Genomic DNA, 23,948 nt, shown 5'->3' with positions numbered 1-23,948 from the left:
TCTATTATGTTAATAACGAATTACTTTTAGATAGAGTCCAATACTCAATTTCTAAGTGAAAATATAATTTTAAATAATTAGGGAGTAGTCATAGTATTTTTAATTATATAAAATTATATATCAATTAAAAATTTACCTTACTGGACATAACTTATAATTATTTATATAGGTATAATAACTTTACCCAATTTTATTATATTTATATAATTAATTAGAATAATATATTAAATTAAATTATCTTTATTCATTTCACAGGAAATTATGGAGATTTATTTTAATAGTGTTATCACAAATTTAATTAAGATAGATTACAAACCATCTATTTCCTAAATTAAATGTTTGATTAAATCAATCATAAAGTTCATATAATTTTATTAGATTTAAAATTTATCCCACATGCAATTTTAAATTTAGTAAAATTTTTATCTTCATCATGTTTCTACATTGGTAAAATATGAATTCATTAAAGTCTCATTTTTTTAACATCTAAATTTGTAATTATATTCTTACAACTATTTCATAAAGTGGGAGCAATCTAATCATCTATGCATCATGTTCATCATGTTTAGAATTCCTATGAGAATGCGTGGTTCAGTGAAGCCACTTGAAAAGGTCAAAGATTTTATCAAAGTGATGGATGAACAGTTCGATACCTTTGATAAATCTTTATTCAACAACCTCATCTAAGAGTTCTCATCCACCAAACTCACTGGGTGTCAGATGAGTTCGAGAATGCATCTCAAAGATGAGGGATATCACTGCTCATTTGAAGAAGCTCAATGTTATCACTCCTGATACTTTCTTGGTTTATTACATTAATCTTTACAATTTTCCTCCATAATATGGGCCTTTCAAAATTTTCTACAATACACATAAAAAAAATTAGAGTATCAATGGATTGATGACCATGTGTGCTCAAGAGGAAGCAAGGCTCTTACAAGAGTAAGGAGAAAGTGCTCACATGGTCACTCAAGGAAAGAAACGATAACCATTCAAGAAGAATAAAAAGAAAAGGCAATGACTCTACAAGCTATCATAAAGAAGGATTCTATCAAATGTTTCCTTTGTAAACATGTAAACAAAGGGGATATGCAAAACAAAAATGCAGCCAGTTGAAGAACAACTTGGACAGATTAACTCGATCAAATCGATAAAATAATTGAATGGGTTGAACTGTTTTAATTTTTAATTAGACGGATTATAATTAAATATTTGTAACCTAATAGTCAAAAGATTGATAAAAATAAACTATAACTCGACTAAATTAACCTGCAATACCACCTTACAAAAAAGAAAAATGCAATACTTATGACCACTACTAAAAACCATTATGAGACACATTATTATAGATCTCTTAATTTCTTATTCTTATTAATTTAAAGAAATTAACCACCACAACACAACAAAATAAATGAAAATTCCTTTCCAAAAGAAAGAATAAATGAAAAAAGAAATGCTAAAAATATTATTAGTATTTAGTATCTTTTTACGTGTTAATATTACTATTAATACAATTAAGTATCAGGTCCTATATAATTTAATATATTAATTTTTAGAGAGTACCACTGACTAACTGTAAGACGACACATTTAGAAAGTATTAGACACTACTGATACTTAATAACAATTAATACCATTAGCAATGCTCAAATGAAAATTAATCCAATATTTGATTACATCATTTTCGTCCATCAATATTGAATCTAATATAAAGCCTGGTCGATCAACCAATTAAAGTCGAGTTGAGACTTTATAGTACCAATGGAGAAAAAAGAACCCGTACCTTAAATAACATTTAAGCAAAGATGGTATCAATCTTTTTCTAATTTTTTTAAGCCAATCAACAACTTTTACACTTTTGCTTTTTTGATTTTTCTTCTTCTTTATCTAATGGAATATAGTTTTTATCATTTACAATCACATAAAGGAAAACATTTTGTTTAGGTGATGAAAGAAAGAAAATTGCTAAAAGGTACTATTATTGCTATTAGTATAATTAAATATTTGGTCTTATATAATTTAAGAAAATAATTTTTAAGGAATATCGCTAATCAATTGTGAAACGCCACCTATAAATAGTGTTGAGCACCACTGATACCTAATAATAATACTCTAAAAGAAAGCATATTTTAGGTAACATATTTTTATTTCTAGGTGATCATATAGGAATTTCTAGGTGATCACATAGAAATTCACCTCTCATAAACTTAAAAAGCCAAAACAAGGATTACAAACACCCCCTCCACTTAGCAAGAGAATGAGAGTCATAAAATTTGTGTTAAATTTAACTCAAAAAATAAATCAATATTATATTTGATCTAAATTTTACAATTGTACTCTAATGTATTATGGTAAAATTAATATATTTTTGATAAAAATATGTATAAAAAGAACAAAAATATTAAATTTTGATTGAAAATAAATAAAAATCCTATTAAATATATGAATAAAATGTAAAAAGTTATTAATAATATTGAATAACAAAAGAGTAAATAAAAAATTGATATTTATTGTGGATAAAATTTAGCTCATGTTATATTTTGGGGTAAATGTTATTTTAGACACTATGTTTTACAAAAGTTATCAATTAGTCCATCTATTTTGTTAACTGACAAAACGAACCATGTATTTTCAAAAATGGTACAAATAGAATCCTGAGCTCAATTTTTCGATAATTTTTTTTAATATAACTAACTTGAAGACAATTCTTAACACGAACAGATGTAGAAAATTTAACCACAATTTTGTCATAACACCTCTAAGTAGGATTATTATTAAGTATTATTTTGACAAAAAAATCAATTCAGGATCCTATTTGTACAATTTTAAAAAATACATGGTCTATTTTGTCATTTAGCAAAACAAATGGTCAAATCTATAACTTTTGCAAAACACAGGGTCTAAAATGATATTTATCCTATATTTTGTGCTAAATTTGGCACTTTTAATATGTGCCAAATTCAAACCACATTATATACTACTATTGAAGTTCAATTTTATGAGTATAGACTAAAATATATATGTATACACTATTTTTATAACACTCTATTGAAGATGCTCCAATAGACCAAATAATAGAACAAAGAGAGTCTACAACAGATATAACAGATAGCAGATTAAGTAAAGCAAAAAACATGTTCTAGTTGGGGACTTTCTTGTTCAATGGGCAAGCCGAAACAAGCTCACCATCAATGATGTTTGCACCTCTGGTTAGTGCCATCAACTCTCCCTTAAGCTCACTTTGCTCGAACCTTGTCATCACACATACTAAGTACACGACCCAAGGTATATTTAGCTATTGTTGACTATAGAAATAGCCAATGACAATAGTCGAAGAAAAGCGATAGTAACAAATGTAAAGAGAAGTAATACATGAATAATTTTTTTTAGTATTGCTATTAAGCACCACCAATAGTGTCAGCACCACCTAAAGGTGATAAAATTTTTTTGCATAAGATTTGTTTGCCAATGTCTCGAGGAGGCGTGGATTTTAGAAAATTGTTAGAGATAAATAGAGCCTTATTGGCTAAGTGGGGTTGGTTTATGTTAACTGAATGGAGGTCTCTCTAGTACAATGTGTTGAAAGCTAAATACTTGAAGGGTTCTCCCTTTTTGAGATACAATTACCTTAACTCGGACTCCTGATTTTGAAAGAATGTGGTCAAAACTAAAGAGATTCTTTCAAAAAGTGCATGCAAAGCTATTAGGGGCGGGGCCTCTATCAACATGTGGGAGGATCCATGGGTTTCCTATGGCCAAAACAAGTGTCCTCAACCGCGAGAGTTCCGTAGAGATGGGTGAAATACCATGGTAGACCTGATTAATTTAGAAGGATATTCTAAGGCTTGGCAAACCCCCTGGGGTGGGGGTTGATGGTTGGATCTAGTGTAAGGAGAACAACAAAAAATTACAACAAAATTTACCTATTTAATCCAAGCTTTGGAGTGTGCTCCGCACTGTACTATGGCCCTTTTTGTTTGAAATAAACTGTGGAACTCGAAAATTTTTAGAAAGACATAAGCTCCTTTGGTGGAGTATCTTTTCAAACTCGCTGCCAATTTGGGGAATTTTTGGTGAGCGTATGGTTGTGGAGGACCGACCATGCCCTTTATGTGGTCTTGAGGTGGAAACCATGGAACCTTCGTTCCATTGTAGATTTACTGATCACATTTGGAGAACCTCCCCATGGGGTCTAATGCATATTAAAGAAAGTGGAGGAATATATTGGGACTGGGTCAAGTTTCTTTGGAGTTTTCATTCAAGGGGAGTGTCCACTCGTGACACCTTCCTTTTTGCATCTATTGTCGTTGACACTATTTGGAGAGACCGTAATGACAAGGTCTGTGAGACTAAATTGGTTGATATTTATGTTTGTATTAATGGTATTATGTCTACCTTTGTAGAGTATGCTTTGACCTTGTTCGTGGACGTGGAAAATCCAAAATAGCTGGGTTAGACCCTTGCTCTAGTTTATTGGCTGAAGATAAACTGTGATGTTGCTGTTAGTTTTAATGTTATGATGGTTGTTATTGCTTCTAGAAATCATAACGCAAAAATTTTCTAGATGGTAACCAATAAGATGTCGTTCAGAGATCCCTTTCTTGAAGAAGGTGCAATTTTTAAGTTGGCTCTTAGTATTGCTTTACTTAAGTCTCACCAATTTGTAATTGTTGAGAGTGTCTCAGAAATTGTGATCAAGACCCTAAACAAAAGCATTTATCGTTGGGAGATCGACAACTTTGTGACAAATTATTTTTATTTAGCTAATCGTTTTGTTGGTTGTAATTTCTCAAAAGCTTCTAGAGCCTTTAATGGTAATGTTCATTATATTATCCACTAGGTCTCTTTTGATCGTTTTGTTGGTTGTTGGTTCATTGATGCTAATTCAATCAGATTGTAATTTGTAATAACCACTATGTCTCTTTTGATCAATACTACTAGATAGTTGGTAGAATTAGGCAGCAATTTTACATTGATTAAGCATCCAATATGCAGACTTGATTGAGAACCCACTATTCTTGGAAGCTTTCCAAATGAGCTTATCATGAAGAGGGAGATATGGAATTAGAGCTTAAATCACTTCAATAACAACTAATAACACACCACATTTTAAAGAGGTACTGGATTTGAGCATGAGCAAACTCAATTGTAAATATTATATTTATGTATAAATGTGTACAAATATTTTTTCTTATAATTGATCATATAGGTTCTCCAAGTGGGGTATTGGTGTGTTTATGTTCATCCATTATGGTGAAATGAAAATGTGTATGTTTGGGTAGGAAGTGTAAATAGATTTAAAAAAAAAACATTTCATAACTAATAATTCAAATTAAATTTTGATAAAGTAAAAAAAAAAATCATTCTATCAAGGCCTTTGATCACCTAGTGAATCATGTGGTGCCTCTAATAAGTTGGTAGTTGTAATAAAAGCACTTTCCAGGCATACACGAGTCTGTCTACAGTTTTTGTATACCTTACCAGTTACCAATACCATAAACCTATACTACTTAAAACTTAAAAGAATTATAAAAAGGAAAAACAAAATTGCCTTGCTCCTCCTAATGTATGATCACGGGCCATGTCAAAATATTTTAAAATTAAGATACTAAAAATAGTTTAAAATATAAAAGGAATAATTACATTATACACAATTTTTTTATTTATTTTTCAAGGTATTGTATAAAAACAATAATAAAATTACATAATAGTAACAGAAAAATAACATAAAAAAATTAATAATAATAAATTAATAAAAGTATAACATCAAAATTGTATTTTCTGTAAATAAAATCATCTAAATTATGAAAGTATTTAAAATTTTGTATAACCGTATTTTTGTAATTTTTTTTATTATTTTTGTGTATTTGTGAAATAATCCCAAAATAAATTAGGAGTTTTTACAAAAATACTAGATTTTGAGTAAAAATTTACAATTTTACTGTTACATGAATCTTTTTACAAAAATACTATATTTTTATAAAACAACTATAAAATAACAAAACAGAACAATTAAAAATAATATTGGAACAACTAAAAATAACTGTAGAACAATAATAAAAACTTAACACAATACACGGTATTTTTTTTTAAAATTCCGTATAAAAAATTTGAAAATTTCGTGTAAAAAACTCCATAAAATTATGCAAACATGAAGAGGGTAACCCATGTGGAGAAATATGGGCCTTCTAAATAAGCCCACTGGGGCGGATAACCCAAAGTCCAATATCGAAGTGATAAGAGAAACTTATAAAAATATTAAAATTTTGGTTACTTTTTACAAAAATACTTTCACACGGAAAAGTTTTCAAAAATACTGTATTTTTTATAAAATACTAGTATAACACAGAACAGAACAACTCAAAACAACAGTAGAATAACTAAAAAACACTAGTAGAACACAGAACAGAACAACTCAAAACAACAGTAGAACAACTAAAAAATACCAGTAGAACACCAGTGAAAGTTTAACACAGTATACTCCAGTATGAAACTTATAAAAAAATACAATAAAAAAGTAAAAAAATACCGCCTAACAATATTTTTGTAAAAAAATAAGAAAAGTTAGTATACCATGTAAATTTCCCATAATATCCACATCCAAAAAACGCGTGGTTTTCAAGCCTAATAATGGTCAAGAATCAAGAAAACCGACCTCGTCTTGGCTCGTAAATTACAAAATCTCAGGAGGTCACAACCGTCAACTCATCTCATTTTCAGGGGTACAATCGGAACCTCATAAAATACTCTCTTCCTTTCCTCTCCTCCTCCCCCCGCGGTCGCTCCATTCCATCCGAGCTTTGCCACAATTTCCGAGGATCATCCTACCGACGCACCCGATCTGACTCCCCAACTCCCACCATGGAGATCGCACCGGCCACTCCGGCCACCGAATCACCCAGTTATGAAGATACTGCTTCGCCTGATAGCGTCGCCGCGGCTTCGGCTTCGGATTCATCGCCTGAGAAGGAACTGAACGCCTCCGTGGCTTCGTCTTCTCCGGCGGCGTCGAGGTACGATGAGGATGAGGACGAGGAGGACGTGTGTAGGATTTGCCGGAACCCAGCTGATTCTGATCATCCGCTTAGGTATCCGTGCGCGTGTAGTGGGAGTATTAAGTACGTTCATCAGGACTGTCTCCTTCAGTGGCTCAATCACAGCAACGCTCGCCAGTGCGAGGTGCGAAATTATTATCTTTTTATAATATTCTTGCTAATTCAATTGTGTTATTTGGTATTAATCTCGTTAATGTCGAACCTTCTTGTATTTTTAGGTTGAATGAGATATCCTTAACTTTAAAGTTGTTGAGGGAATTTAAATTTGATTTAGGGGAAGGTGTCATTTTGATTCAAGAAAAACTTATTTATGGTTTTGTGGAATTTAATGAAACATGAAGCTTCTTTGAGGTTTATAGTTTCCAATTATTTGAGTCGGCCAAGGCAAGGACTTGGAATCAAGCTTGTCTTCTATTTGTTGTGAGGGTTTAAAGGAAAGGGAATCGGCTACCTTGTCTCGTTCCTGTGTTTGAGTTACCAATAAAACTTGTTATGGCAAGGAGAACATTCATAGTAAAAAGTTGAACAATGAAAAGAAATACTTATTTTCAAATGGCTGCTGTCTTGTATAGTTTCCAATTTGTATTTTTATATAATCATGAAACTAGAATTTTATCAACTCTAAATGCCTATTCTTTATCGATGCTATGATGTTGCAACGATATTAGTGCAATTGTATATTTAAGTGATACAAAATGTTTATTGCTTTTGTACAACTTATGTTGGGTTTTCTGGGTGGCATGTCCGAATGAAGCATATTTCTTTAGATATGAATGAAATGCAAACATAGTGATTAACTAAGAATCCAATTGTCCTGATAATTGGAAGTGCTGTTCTAGACAGTAATGTTATAGTTTGTTACCGACTGATTGGCTCCTCCACAAATAAGTGATGCTTTTATGTGTGATCAATGAAAATGGAGGTCTTTTAGGTTATCTATTCTTTGAAGACAAATTTATTGCTGAAGAGGATTATTGTTTATAATGTCTCGGGGTCGATGTTTTAAAGATGAATTTCTTTCACACCACTTTTCTGGGTGTTGTGGACTTGCCTTGTGAATTTAACGTTATTCTGCACTACTAGTTGGTTTCCTTATCATATTTTTTGTGTTAAGCCTCGGAAGATATATTTCTGTTGACAGATTAATGATCTCACTTGATGTCTATGACAGGTTTGCAAGCATGCATTTTCCTTTTCTCCTGTATATGCTGAGAATGCACCAGCAAGGCTTCCTTTTCAAGAGTTTGTGGTTGGGATGGCCATGAAAGCATGCCATGTTCTGCAGTTCTTTTTGCGTTTAAGTTTTGTGCTTGCTGTTTGGCTTCTCATCATCCCATTCATTACATTTTGGATTTGGCGGTTGGCTTTTGTAAGGAGTTTTGGTGAAGCACATAGATTATTTCTGAGTCACCTATCTACCACAGTTATCCTTACTGATTGTCTGCATGGGTTCCTACTTTCTGCTAGCATTGTGTTTATATTTCTTGGGGCCACATCTCTGAGGGATTATTTTAGGCATTTACGAGAACTTGGAGGACAGGATGCTGATAGAGATGATGAAGGGGAAAGAAATGGTGCTCGTGCTGCAAGAAGACCTCCTGGACAAGTTAATAGGAATTTGGTTGTTGATGCAAATGGGGAAGATGCTGGTGGTGCACAGGGAATTGCCGGAGCAGGTCAAATGATTAGAAGGAATGCTGAAAATGTAGCAGCACGGTGGGAGGCGCAAGCAGCTCGTCTTGAGGCTCACGTTGAACAAATGTTTGATGGTTTAGATGATGGTGATGGTGCAGAGGATGTACCCTTTGACGAGCTTGTTGGCATGCAGGGTCCTGTCTTTCATTTGGTTGAAAATGCATTTACAGTAAGTTTTATTCCACAAGCACACTAATACTTCCTTGTATTCATTGTCCATCCTCTTTCTACCATGCCCTGTTGATCTTAGTAATTTTAAGCCTTTTGTCTTTTCCACAATTTCTTTAGAGGATTTTTGGTCTTTGCATATTTAATTTTCTTCCTTTTGCCCAGGCTAAATGTGGACATGATTTTTTTTTTCACTGATAAAAGAAATTGGTGTAGAGTGGAAGTTTGACCAGAGCTTGTGATGTCTGTGCTGTACTTATTTTGTGGCAAACTTGACTTTGACTTATTACTGCTTCTTTTCATAAGTGAATTCATCTTTCTTTAAAAATTCTACCTTTTGGGTGATATCTATGAATATGTATTCTTCTATAATACACCACAATAAATTTCTAATGGAATTTCATCTTTTTTCATGGATTTTTTTTTAACTAATACTATCATTGATTCTAAATATTAAAACTGGTTTTGTTTGGTTGCAGGTTTTGGCCAGCAATATGATATTTCTTGGTGTTGTAATCTTTGTGCCATTCTCTTTTGGTCGGATCATCCTCTATTATGTATCTTGGGCTTTCTCCACAACAAGTGCTCCAGTTCTGTCAACAGTAATGCCACTAACAGAATCAGCACTATCTTTGGCAAATATTACATTGAAGAATGCTTTAACTGCTGTTACTAATTTGTCTGATGGGGGAGAAGACAATGGTGTGCTTGGACAGGTTGCTGAAGTGTTAAAAGCTAATGCTAGTGGATCAAATGAACTCTCAAGCAATATAAGTTCACCACTTTCTGCAGATCTTTTGAAGGCAGCAAGTATTGGCACATCACGACTATCTGATGTCACAACTCTTGCTGTTGGATACATATTCATATTTTCTTTAGTTTTCTTCTACCTTGGGTTCATTGCTTTGGTTCGGTACACGAGAGGTGAGCCTTTAACTATGGGGAGATTTTATGGTATTGCTTCAATGGCAGAGACCATCCCGTCCCTCTTCAGGCAGTTCTTAGCAGCCATGAGGCATTTAATGACAATGATCAAAGTTGCTTTCCTTCTTGTCATTGAACTTGGTGTTTTCCCATTAATGTGTGGATGGTGGCTAGATGTATGTACCATAAGGATGTTCGGAAAGTCAATGGCTCAAAGAGTTCAGTTCTTTTCAGCATCTCCATTGGCAAGTTCATTGGTGCATTGGGTTGTCGGAATTGTTTACATGCTACAAATAAGCATATTTGTCAGTCTTCTTCGAGGGGTATTGTTTTTTCTCCACCTTGAGTTGGTGAATTGGTTGTACTGGAAATTTAGTCTGCTGCCTTATTAACACTATTCTATCTTTTCGCAGGTTTTGCGTAACGGAGTACTCTACTTCCTACGAGATCCAGCCGATCCCAACTACAATCCGTTCCGTGATCTTATTGATGATCCTGTTCACAAGCATGCTCGCAGGGTGCTGTTATCTGTTGCAGTATATGGGAGTCTTATAGTGATGTTGGTGTTTCTACCAGTCAAACTTGCCATGCGGATGGCACCCTCCATTTTCCCACTGGATATTTCGTAAGATGGCACTTATGTTTTATTGTCTTAACCGTGGTTCATGTTTATTATTCGCCTATCCCTAATTTGCACCACCTTTTTGTGTCTTTCTCAGGGTATCTGATCCATTTACAGAAATTCCAGCAGACATGCTTCTGTTTCAAATATGCATTCCGTTTGCCATTGAGCATTTTAAATTACGGACATCAATTAAGTCCCTTCTTCGCTATTGGTTTACGGTAGTTGGCTGGGCACTTGGTTTAACAGATTTCTTGTTGCCCAGTCCTGAAGCTAATGGTGGTCAGGAAACAGGAAATGCAGAGCCAGGGAGGCAGGATAGACTACTAGGTGGGCAGGACCAGCCACTGGTGCCACTCCCAGGTGCTGATGATCTGAATGGAGCAACATTTGCATCTGCGGATCCAAATGTTGCAGAAGACTACGATGTTGATGAGCAATCTGACTCGGAGTAAGTTGATGCAACTTTAACTTTGTTCATGTTATTACTTTGACTATATCCCTTGACATTTGCTTTACTATCTTAATTTAATTGAATTCTAGTAAAATTTATGGGAACATCTTTTCCTTTCATAACTATAGTTCTTGCATCCATGGTTCAATGAATTAGTCGAATTCATTGTTGATTCTAATCTTATCAGAATATAGATTTGTTAATATTCATTTCCATTCCATACCATTTCAGAAGGTACAGCTTTGTTCTTCGCATTGTCCTCTTGCTGGTGGTGGCATGGATGACTCTACTTGTCTTCAACTCTGCCTTGATAGTTGTACCAGTTTCACTTGGAAGGACAATTTTTAACACTATTCCTGTTCTCCCAATAACACATGGAATTAAGTGCAATGGTAAATTGATTCAACTTAATTTAAGATTCCTTTGTTTCATACCACTTTGCCACTGGATTTTTAATTTTTCCTTATTTTTGTTGTTAGATTTATATGCTTTCATCATTGGAAGCTATGTCATTTGGACTGCTATAGCTGGAGTCAGATATTCCATTGAGCATGTTAAGACAAAAAGAATTGCAGTTCTGTGTGGTCAGATCTGGAAGTGGTGTGGCATTGTTACGAAGAGCTTTGCACTTCTATCAATCTGGGTATGCATCATCAGTGTTTTTTCCCCTTCACAATTCAGATTTTGCTGTCTTAATTGTTTTCTAACGTTGTCATCATAATCTATCATGCTGCAGATATTTGTGATTCCAGTATTAATTGGGTTACTGTTTGAGCTTCTGGTGATTGTACCAATGCGAGTGCCTGTGGATGAAAGCCCAGTTTTCCTTTTGTATCAGGACTGGGCACTAGGTCTTATTTTTCTTAAGATCTGGACTAGACTGGTGAGTTTTTTTTAGTAATTATTTAATGTAGCCAGGATAATAACTTTTCACACACAATGATTCTAAAACTTAAAAAAATTAGTTTAGCTGCAGTTAAGAGATAGAACATCTTTCTTTGTAATTGAGTATGTGTTCTGTAAGAAATTTGCATTATTCTTTCAATGGTTCTGAAACTTAAAAGAATTAGTTTAGCTGCAGTTAATAGATATAAGACCTTTTTCTTTTTAGCTGAATATTGTTTTCTGTAAGAAATTTACTTTATCCTTACTTGGCTTTGTCTTTAACTTTGTGATGATCCCTTTTTAATTAACTAATACTATTAGAAACTGTGGAAAGGATGAATATTGACATGGATTGGTAATTGCTGGTTAGGTAATGCTGGATCACATGATGCCACTGGTAGATGAAAGTTGGAGAATAAAATTTGAAAGAGTGAGAGAAGATGGTTTCTCGAGGCTTCAAGGTCTATGGGTGCTACGTGAGATTGTTTTCCCGATTGTCATGAAGTTGTTGACTGCCCTTTGTGTCCCATATGTTCTCGCCAGGGGGGTGTTTCCTGTGCTCGGGTACCCATTAGTTGTTAATTCTGCAGTCTATCGGTTTGCCTGGTTGGGATGCCTGTGTTTGAGCGTCTTTTGCTTTTGTGCAAAGCGATTCCATGTCTGGTTTACCAACCTGCACAATTCAATTCGCGATGACCGCTATTTGATTGGCCGTCGGCTTCATAATTTCGGGGAAGACCGTGAATTAAGGAGAACTGAAGCTGAAGCTGAAACCTCAACTGAAATGGAAAACTTTGATATGCAACAAGGTACGGCTCTGATTCAAGACGGTGGGCTGCGATTTAGACACGCTATCCAACATGAAGCTTAATAATTAGGGCGTTTATATAGGAAAGGAGGTTTTTGTGTTTGATCTTAGGTTGTGAATCGTTGGGATGTGTAATTGTGTATACACCATGGACTGTATACATATATATATACTCCCTTACGAGTGGGTGTATAATAGGGGTCGCCTGAATACTCTTCTAACTTTGAGTTTATGGCTTGTGCATTTTTAAAGTAGTAATTTAAAGCTAATGAAATCAAGTTCCCACAAAAGCTGTACGACTTGCTGTACTTTTCTTAGCGTTCAACATTTTTTTTTATCCTTAATAATTTTGAAAATTCAATTGAATAGGTTTTTTATTCTAATGATGTTTCTTGTAATTATTATTTGACAAGGACGTGTGTTACATGTATTTAAAAATAGTAAGTGTTATTTTGTTCTCTACTCTTCCATTCTTTGCACTTTCTAATTCTGTTTTTATTCTTCTTTAAAGGCAAAAACTTGGTTAACAAGGATTACAATACAGATCAAATACGCTATCGCTCCAAGTCACAAATTGCGCCAAGAATAGTGATGATACAAATTAACCCTGAATAAGACAACTAATCAAATCTTGTCGCAAACACTGCCATTGAAAATAAAATAAAAGAGGAACAAATTTTTAAGTTGAGTTGAGGACTGGTTTTTAAGATTTTCGCGACACTGTTTAAGAATGTGCAAGCAGTCGGATAAATGTCGGTCGTCTTCAGAATAAAATAACCCATTCGTACATTCTCTAATAATATCACTGTTAAAAAAATTATATCGGATGGGAAAACTGATAGTAAAAAGGGATGTATTTCTCCCGCTAGTTTTGATGCAGTATAAAAAAATACACAGAAAAATAAATCGGGAAAAATTTCGTTCTGAATGGTAGGAAAGTTGGATCGTGACTAAAATTTAGAGGAGAAAACACCTGTTTACCAACTAATTAAATACGTTTAAAAATATTTTTAATTAAACAAATAAAAAATAATAATATTTTAATAAATAATTTTTCTCTAAAAAAATGTGTACACCATACTAGTTAGCTCGACTCGGATTGACCAGACAGCAGCAGCACGTGCGTGTGTGGTGATGAGCATTTATGTGACTCCTAAAAATAAGGTGCACACCACACTAGTTAGCTCGACTCTGCTCAGACGGCGATAGAGCGGGCAAGTGTGTGGTGTTGAGGTGAGTTTTTGTGTGGTTCCTCTCTCTTCCACAAAAGTGTGTGGTGTTCAGGTGAGCATTTGGGGGTGGAATTGTGATTTGAAGAAGCATTAAGCAATTTACAATCTCATATTCTACTATGGAGGTCGAGTACATAGCTACTACTAAGCTGTTAAAGAATTGATTTGACGGAAGTTCTAATCTTGGTGTTATTCTTAACATGAATAAACTAATAGTATTACTGTGTGATAATACTAAAGCAATTGTCAATAGTAAATAACTTAGAAACTACAAGATGAGTAAGCATATAAAAAAAAAGTACCACAAGAATTTTGTAACAATAGGTGGCATGCTAGTTGAAAAGATTGCCTCTAAGACAATCTTACAAGATAAATGTTTATTTATATTTTATTATTCTAATAAACAAATTAACAAATACCTTACCAAAAAAAAAATATCAACATACATTTTAGTATGAATAATTTGGTGTCAAATATTTGTACTGAATATTTAAATGGATTATATGTAATTTATTTTAATTATTTTGAACAGTGTATATTGTTTAGAGAATTCCACCATAATTAATAAGAGACCCGCTACTACGTCGTTAATAGCAATATTGCAATAGCCTCGTCGTTCTTTTTGTTCGTTAAATTTGTTAAAAGTGGCTATTTCAAGCAGATTCTTGTTTTACTTTTTCTATTTTATTTTTAAGAACATCTTATTGGTTTTTCCTGTTGCCAACTAATACTACCATTGTGAACTCAGACATCTAAGCTCAAAACATGTAAGCAATAAATATGCATAGTGAAGTCAGTCAAAACGTAATGTCACAATCAATCTGGACGTGAAATTTAAAAGTTCTCAGAACAAACCAAAATCTGCGTCTCTCCTAAAAACTAAAAACCCACAATCACAACCACAACCGCAACAGTGTCTAGTTCACGAGGTTCTTTCGAGTACAAATTTTCGCCAAAATACATTCTCAGGAAACAAGGTTGTCTGTAAGAGACAACGAGGACAGTTGATCAGCTGCATTGCCAGCCTGCTGCTGCTGCTGCTGTGCAACTGTTCTTAGAACTTCCATGGCCTCGGCCACTTTAGCTTTCAAGGCTTCTGGTGACTCGAGCAAATGCAGAACCTCAGTTTGATCCATCTCCAGAAGCATGCCGGTGACCTTAGCAGCATTATCTGGTTCCAGCTGTTCCACTAGTGGGTAAAGATTCTCGCCCAGCATCTACAGATTTTAACCGAGAAAATTTTAAGATACAGAGGAAAAGGGAATTGAGATGCATCAATTAAAAAGTAACAAAAATTATTCAACATGCAAAAGCAATCAATGGCTTACAGTTCTTTGCTGCTCTGGTGAAGCATTTGCAAGGGCAGTAGCCAATGCCCCAATTGGAATTGGCTGAGAAAGAGCTGTACTATCACGCATTGGCACACCACTACCCATGTCAAATGGAACAGAAAACATTCCTCCAGCAACACCGGGGCCAGGCATTGGGACATCAGGCAGGCCACGGCCTGGAGGGTAACGATAAACCCGCCCTCTTGGAAGCATCTATTATTAAAAGTAAATCTTCAAGATGAAAATCTGGAAACATTTCACACAGGTGGAAATGAAAAGCAAGACAACACAACAAACCTGTTGTTGCATTAATGAAACGGGTTGCTGGTTTTGCTGGACAGCTCCACCACGTCTGCCACCAGGGCGCTGCCCTTGCTGTCCTTGCTGAACCATTGGCATAAAGAAATTTGGCATTGTTGCCCCACCAGGCCTCATACCAGGAACAAGTTGCTGTTGATACCCAAATCCAGGCTATATTTAAAGAAAAGAAACCAATGTAAGAATACCAACCAAACTAATAGCAGCAATGAAAAAAAACAAAAAAGAAGAAAGTCCACTGAAATGTCACCTGAGAAGGAATGATAGCAGGTGGGCCTTGACCGTAGAATATTTGTTGTCCAATACCTGGGCCGCCAGGAGGGTACATAGGCATACGAGGAGCAACTGAAGGTGCAATAGCAACAGGTCGCATCTGAGAAAATTGAGCCTGTACAATAAACAATAACCCATCCGTCAGTTTCCACAAAACCAGCAATGTTTAAATAATAATAAAATATCAAAACAGGAAAGAGAGAGGAAGGGAAAAACTGAAAATACCTGCAACCTAGCTCTCCTATCTTCTTTTCGTTGTGCAAGCGCAACATAGAGAGGTTTGCTAACAATCATCTTTCCATTCATCTCCAAGAGCTAGCAACAAGGTAGAAATTGGTATTATATAATTTTGTTATCTTGGCAGGAATGAAACATTATTATGATAGTACGTGTCCATTTTTTTACACCGGAATTATTAACTTACTGCTCGAGATGCTTCTTCAGGTGTAGAGAATGCAACAAACCCTGATCCCCTGCTTACTCCATTTGGGTCTCGCATAACCTGCCGCATCTCAAGAAGAAAAATTGTTATGAAATCTACTTAACAAATCAGAATGTGAAGGCTTCATAAAACAGATGCGATGACCAACCTTGCATGAGGTTATTGTACCGAATTGGGAGAATAGCTCCTTAAGTTTTTCATCACTGACAGTATCATCTAAATTTTTAACATACAGGTTTGCACCTTGATATTTGTCAGATGCCTCTTTCATACTCTGTTCAAATTTGACTTTCAATTCAACTTCCCTTTCAGATTTTTTCTGGGCTTTACCAACATACCACTCCTTATCATCAATTTTCTTCCCATTCAAAGCCTCAACAGCCCTCATAGCATCCTCTACATTCTCAAAGTTGACAAACCCAAAGCACCTTGATTTCCCATCTGCATCCCTCATCACCACTACGCTAGTAATTTCTCCAAACTCACCAAAAATTCTATTCAAGTCATCCTCATTTGTTGATTCAGATAGATTCTTTACAAAAACATTGTTGAACTTCGACTTATCAGATGAACCTTCTCTTTCCTGCTTGCGAAGGAAGGGCCCCACAAAGACTTGCTTATCATTCAAAAGCATTCCATTCAACTTCTCTATAGCCTTTTGGGCAGCTTCCTCAGTGTCAAACTGAACAAATCCATAGCCCTTCGATTGTCCAGTTGGGTCTGTAGCTACCTTGCAAGAAAGGATGTTCCCAAATGCTGAAAATGTTTCATGAAGTGCTTTGTGATCAATGCCCTTGTCTAAATTCTGAAAGTTTTGAGCCAGAAGAAAAGTTAGTCTCGACAAGAGAAAATAAAATGAGCAATGATATGTGCACCTAAAATATGCACAAAAACAATATATGCACTATTGTGGCACTGTTTAAGTGAGTCTCATATGAAATAAATGGTTTGTTAAGAAAAAAATTATCACTGTGCAATATTGATGGTGAACATATCATTACTCAAAATATGAAGTAAGCAAAAACAGATAGTTGTGATGTTTTAAAGTTGCAGCAAAACACAAAAATAGACAATGGACATATACCTTAATAAATATATTGCCAGCCCCACTTTTGCGAATACTAGGATCACGGTGAGAGTACATAACCCTAATTGGCCTTCCGTTTAAAGAAGAAAAATTCAGCAATTCCAAAGCCCTTGCAGCTGTCATAAATTCAACTAAATGTGTAAGAGAGATTATGAAAGAGCTACAAAGGATGATGAGAACAAGATATAACAAACTTATTTTCCATAGCAGAAGTCTAACTGATTCCCTCCATCAATATATTCGCAACAAAATTTTGCTCGATATGTTAACATTGTGCAGATTGTTTAGATTTCATATCATAAATGCTAAGTAAAGAATAAATTCATACCTATCTCATACAGTACAGAAGCTGCCTAAATGACTACGAAAAACTTAACAGACTAAGAATATAGGCTAGCCAATGCCAAATAGGAAAAGCTTCCCTTATTTTTTTCGTGCTGTAATCTTTCTGTAGCCGAAAAAAAATATTCACTAGATGAAGGATTCATACTTAGTTGTTTTGATAGCAATCCAATTTATAGTTCTTTCGATCTCTCTATTTTAGATTATTGTTTATAAAAGGAAAAAATGTGTAAAAAATTCACTTCTCCTAGATACAACGCACTCGATATTAAGTAACTTTAAATTTCAGTGCCACAAGCACTATTAAACTGCTTAATAGAAGCATTCCTATCTTTACCATAACCACCCAAAAAAACTGCAACAACCATTCCCTTGTCCATCTCACTAACACCACTGAATAACTAATTAAGGACACTCATGTAAAGCATCACTGCAAGCTATGCAACCAAACCAAATTTCAAGTTGAACTCCTTAATCTCCCTCTTTTTTGCCCCCCAACCCCAACAAACTAAACAAATAGATAGATAACCTAACCTATATATTTTCTTCATCATAACATCAGAAGAAAAAACCTCACTTTTCTTCAATCAGTGAATCCATAGTCCATTCATATAATATAACCCATAACCCATTAATAAAGCTTTATCACACAATAAGTGATTTTTACACCTAAAATAAGAACAATAATAAAGAAAAAAGTACTAACCATCTTGAGGATTGCTATAATTAACATATCCATAACCAAGTGATCTTCGGGTGGTCAAGTCCCTGCAAACCCTAACTGAAACCACCTGACCCATCTGATTAAACAGATCATAGAGCTGTGGATCGGTGACACTCTGGTCAAGATCTCCAACATAGAGCGACGTAGTCACAAACTGGTTGTTCCCACCGTTGGCCGCACCACCAGCGTTAGCTCCGGGAACAGCATTCTGAGGCTGAGATTGAACTTGGGCCATCACAAACTTCCACTCTTTTTTTTCTATAAATTTTTCAAATTTTTTCTTTTTTTTTTCTTCCCTCTCCTCAAATTATTCAGAATCAAAACCCTAGGAAGAACTCAAGACAAAGATCCGAGATAAAACCCTAGATAAAGAAAAAAAAAACACACAAACTGTTTGATAAAATCTCTCTCTTTTGTTTTTGCTTTTTTTTTAAATTTTTTAATTTTTAATTTTCTGGTTAAGGGATAGATTAGAGGAGAGGGAAGGATGAAAAGAGATAAATGGTCGGAGAAACCGACGGCAGAAAGCAGTGGCCGCCGGAATAGACGGCGGCACGGTAAGATAGAGAGAGAAAGAGAGAGAGAGAGAAGAGTTGAAAGAGAAAAGAGGGTTGAGATTGTGTGAGGTGTGATAGTTAATATTAGAGGTTAGGGTTGGGTAAACCCTAGGATGTACTCAAACACACCTATCAACCGTCCGATCTTTTGATTGTGGGTCCCTTCTTATATGATCAAAATCTATGTTATGTTGTTGTGAAGTTGCTCCAAGTTGGAACTCACTTCAAAAAAAACTAAGGATAGTGAAATGTACTTAAATATATTAGTTAGCCAAACAAAAAAAATAAATTTAAATTTAAATAAATCTAGTTATATTAGAAAAGAATTTTGTTAAAAGAAATTATTAGATAGAAAATACAAATTGTCACTTTATTTATAAAAATATTTCTATAAGGTGTGGACAATATTTATACATTTTATATACTTTTAATTACCAAAATACCTCTTACATTATCACTTACACAATTAAACAATGGTTGCTGGGTGGTTGGTCGAATGTTGCATCAGACGAAGATTTCAATCAGACGAAGGTTGCTGGGTGGTTGGTTGAATATTGCATCAGACGAAGATTTCAATCAGACGAAAGTTGCTGGGTTGTTGGTCGAAGGTTGCATCAGACGAAAGTTTCAATGAGACGAAGGTTGCCAGGTGGTTAGCCGAACGTTGCATCAGACGAAGGTTTCAATCAGACGAAATAGCTGTTAGCAAAATGTTTATGCAACTGTAATGCAACTATTATGAAACATTAAAAATCAGAACAGTGATTCCACGTACGTAACTCTATCTACATGTCTCTTCATGATTTTATATGAACAAATTCACCATTAGAAATTTGAAAAATAACGAAAATATACCAAGATAAACATTTTACTATAGTATTAATGTAATTTTTTTTTTGGATTATACTTGAGTTGGATTGTTTGGAAACTTCAATTTAACTTTTTGAGATATGCATTTCATGAATCTGAAAATTAAAGTCAGGACATTAGTTTTATGCAAATTAAATTGAATTTCTGGTTGAATTTTAGTTTCGCAGTAGTTTTCTATACTTTTTTTTCATGAATTCGAAATAGCCCCTTTTTGATTGATTATGGTCGTATTCTCAGGTGAAGTCGTCAGAATTAATGGTAGTTCTCTTTCTGGTTGAATTTTTGTTTCGGTTGCGTTTAGTTGATGCGTGGTTGCGATGGTTGCCCATGAAGCATGGATCCTGGGTTGAAGGTGTGTGTAAGAAGTATTTTGTATAATTTTTTTTTATTTGGGTTATATATTTATTTATTTAGCCAGCTGAAAGTAATTTTGTAATATTATTAATTTTTTTTAGTTAAAATTGAAAAAAAAAATATTTAGCAAAAAGTGTATTTATCTTTCTTTTTTCTTAACAGATGTGATAGAACTATGTTTTTAAATTTTATCGTATTATTCTTGTTAAAAGAAAAAAAAATATTTTAACACTTTAAAATAATTTTTAGTAACCCAACCTGTAAGTTTTTCTAAAAAATAGTATATAGGATGATTTCCAAAAGAAATCTTTACAATAATTCGAACGCTTTATAATATTAAAATAATACGTTAATTCCATTTTAATATATATATATGTTGAATAATATTGAATTAAATGGGAAAGATAGAATTTTTATGTAGTTCGATAGTTAAAATATATCTAGTTTATGAGTCAGTTTTACTCTTTGTGTACAAATTTTGACAAAGGTTAGGTATACAAAATTTGTCATCCCTTTATTATTAATTTCACTGCTATTTGTAGAAGTAGGATAGTGGCATTAAGGTTTATGCCTAGAAAATTTATAAAGATATTTTTGAATATAAATAGTAGTTGAACAATTTGATATATGTTTGAATGTTAAATTGTTTATTAATAATTTATGTTTGTAAATCGAGAAAATCTTTATTCGTATATGAAGTTGTGACTAGTATCGTGATTTCTTAATGATGTACACTCCTTTATTAATCAAAAGATTTATGGAAAAACATGAATAATTTAAAAATTTCTTGTTTAACCTCTAAACTTAAATAAATAAAAACTTTACATAATCTGAGATCCCGTCTTTAAATTTTACATCTGTAATACAAAATATTTAACTACAAAAGTTGTTGCCTGACGACTACCAAAATAAAGCTTGTTGTTCCAAATATCGAATACTCTAGGTCTAACTATCATGATATGTACAATCTTCATTAGCTGGAACTCACTATTGTTCAACTTTTTCCTTACTCTTACTTACACATGTAAATAATAAGGGTGTACATCAGTTAGTTTGGTCAGGTTATAGTGTATTTTTACCAACCCAATATAAATGTTAGGTTGTGAATATCTAATTGTAACCCGTCTAATAAAAAATAAAAAAAGCATAACCCCCTCAAGGATTTTCGTCAGTTTGGTCGGGTTAACCTGTTTAAACCAATCTTTATTTTTTATTTTTTTTCAGTAAAATATATGTATAGTATACACCTTTCAAGATTAAAAGGATTATAGTTTAAATTAATGTTAAAAAATAAATATAAATTGAATAAATGTTAAAGTATTAAACAACCTTTTTTTTAAAAAAATAGAATAAAAAAAATATACTTACATGTAAATTTTAAATTTCAATTTCAATATTTAAATACAATCAAAATTATCAACTATAAATTTTAAATTTTAACTTTTAATTAAACACTATAAAATACAAATTTTAAATGTAAAATAGTTTAACTATTAAACGCAATTTATATATTGTATTATAGATGATTTTAGTAAAAATCATGTGAATCGGTTTATTCAGATTATTTGGGCGGGTTAGAATAATATTCAACCTGCCCAATATATTCGTTGGGAGGTTTGAATTTTTTTCGTAAAATTATTCGGCTTGTATTTTTTGTCGGTTTATTCGGTTTCGTTTGGAGAATTTAGTCGGGTTGAGCGGTTTATAATTTTTTTCAAACAACCCTAGTAAACAATATCTGGAGTCGACAGACTCGGTAAAAAAAGTATAATTAAAACATACACATACACTAGATTATAACTAGGGGCACATACACCCAATTATAATCGTATCCTGCGTGAGTTTAGCAGCCTATACTATTGACCATAATATCAGCCTATACTCGGTACTTTAGTTGTACTGATGTGATAGCATCAATCTGTACTATGCCAAACATATATCTGTCGGTATTCAATGTAACTCTATGTACACTAATACCGCCATTATTGATATGCTATCTAACAGACATTCATAAATATACATGCTAAATATGTAATCACATATGATATTATTATACTAATCTTACCTTAATTTTGAATTCAGGTGTGTTGGTCAATTGTGAGGAAACTACTGATAAATATACATGCTAAATATGTAATCACATATGAAATTTATGTATGTTGTGACTTAGGGGCATGTAATCACATATCGATGATTTACATGCCCCTAAGTCACAACATACATTATTGAAAAATATTGTCCCACATGGATTAAATGTAAAAGTATTGAGCCATATATAAAAACATGGGCTACTCCACTCATTGCCAATTAGTTTTGAGATGGAACCCCATGATTCTCATCATGGTAACAGAGCCATATCCCTAGCAGGCTTTGTTAGGCTAAAATTAGTCTAAGATTCGGGTCATATTTCGGGTAGTTTTCACTCTTTGTTTCTAGTTTTAGGGCTATATTACGCTTGATTCTTTTGTTTCAGGTCCTCGGGCATTTAAAGAAAGTATGTACAAGAATTGAGGAAAAACGGTGAAAGAATCGAGAAGAAAAACCAAAATTGGTGTTGCTGCCTATTCCCGTCGCGACGGGGAATTTGCCAGTCGCGACGGGAACTGACAGAAAGTTTCAAAAATTCGATGTTGAACTCCCGTCGCGACGGGGGCTTTGCCAGTCGCGACGGGGACCCCAGTGACGGGATTTTTGGGCAGTTTCGTAATTTCACGAATTTTAAAGATGAGAATTGGTTTAAATAGTGAGGGTTCGTGAAAATTAGGGATTATTCAGAATTGGAACCCTAGAAACAAAGGAGGAGGCTAGAAGAGCGGCTTGTGGCGACCCGAATCGATTGCTTCAACTAGTTCTTTCTCTTCTCTTTAATTTTTCTATGTTCTTTTCTATTTCAATGTTAATTATGGATTTGATTATGGATGTTTTGAACTAAACTCCTATTTAGGGAGAATGATGAATGTTGTTTAAGTTTTTCCTAGTTAATGAATAATTGCCATTCCTCCATCTTGATTGTGAACACTATTCATATTTGTGTTTAATTTCCATGTGCAAGATTGATCACCTTTTACATGTTTTATGATCTCAATTCGAAATCTGAAAAGTGAGAATTGAGAATGCTAAAATTGGATAGTCTAGGTTTTGATGTGAAACGAAAGTATTTACATAGCCTTTGTGACATTTAGATTATTGCTTAATGCTGATTTCATGTTAGTTTAATTAAGAGATTAATTAAAGAGCATGAGATTTAGAACCTAGAAGATCTGAAAAGAGCTAGGTTAATTCATAATCTGTCATTCACTTCAAGAGAAGGATAGCATTTAGACATTAACATTGGTAACTTAACAACAGGATTCGTCTCCCTATTTTCTTATCTTGATTAATCTTCCTTTGTTATTTTTAATTTTCTGAATTGTCTTATTTAATTCATAAAAAGTATTCTTTTACCAGATAGAATCAATAGTATAATTTAGTAGTAATTAGTCCAATTCCCTGTGGTTCGACCTCACCTGTGTGAGTTTACTACTTGATTGCGTATACTTGCGTAGTGATTATAAATTTAGCAACAAGTTTTTGGCGCCGTTGCCGGGGAATTGTATAAAGATTAATATTACCCAAAATTATACTAACTTCTACTTTGGTTTATTTTTCTTGCTAATTACTAATCTTTTTCTTGCAATATTTTCTTTATCTATTTCAGGAATCCTAGTGTATGCGCCGTCAAGGACAAGCAGTCATATTACCAGTTGATCCTGAAATCGAGAAAACTTGTAGGAGAAACCGAAAGAACAAGAGGCAAGAAAGAGTTTCA

At 33.8% G+C, this 23,948-nt stretch overlaps 2 protein-coding genes across 2 annotated transcripts; one reads left to right on the top strand and one right to left on the bottom strand.

Annotated features, from left to right (window-relative positions):
* Positions 1-6,624: 6,624 nt before the first annotated feature.
* Positions 6,625-13,072, top strand: LOC115702951 (probable E3 ubiquitin ligase SUD1). The gene is made up of 9 exons (XM_030630428.2): positions 6,625-7,178; positions 8,226-8,918; positions 9,397-10,164; positions 10,255-10,466; positions 10,561-10,914; positions 11,149-11,309; positions 11,397-11,560; positions 11,654-11,800; positions 12,173-13,072. Exons 1-9 carry the CDS (start codon positions 6,861-6,863, stop codon positions 12,671-12,673), a joined length of 3,318 nt encoding a protein of 1,105 aa, XP_030486288.2. The 5' UTR covers positions 6,625-6,860; the 3' UTR covers positions 12,674-13,072.
* Positions 13,073-14,595: 1,523 nt separating this feature from the next.
* On the bottom strand, positions 14,596-19,137 carry LOC115702952 (polyadenylate-binding protein 8). Its single transcript, XM_030630430.2, has 9 exons — positions 18,342-19,137; positions 17,291-17,409; positions 16,355-17,011; positions 16,189-16,266; positions 15,990-16,079; positions 15,742-15,879; positions 15,471-15,644; positions 15,171-15,386; positions 14,596-15,059 (listed from the first exon to the last, which is right to left on the bottom strand). Exons 1-9 carry the CDS (start codon positions 18,592-18,594, stop codon positions 14,808-14,810), a joined length of 1,977 nt encoding a protein of 658 aa, XP_030486290.1. The 5' UTR covers positions 18,595-19,137; the 3' UTR covers positions 14,596-14,807.
* Positions 19,138-23,948: the final 4,811 nt, after the last annotated feature.

The sequence above is a fragment of the Cannabis sativa genome, chromosome X (genome assembly GCF_029168945.1).
Source record: "Cannabis sativa cultivar Pink pepper isolate KNU-18-1 chromosome X, ASM2916894v1, whole genome shotgun sequence".
Classification (NCBI taxonomy): Eukaryota; Viridiplantae; Streptophyta; class Magnoliopsida; order Rosales; family Cannabaceae; genus Cannabis; species Cannabis sativa.
Note: the sequence above shows the minus strand (reverse complement) of the source record. Positions and strands in the feature narration are given on the sequence as shown.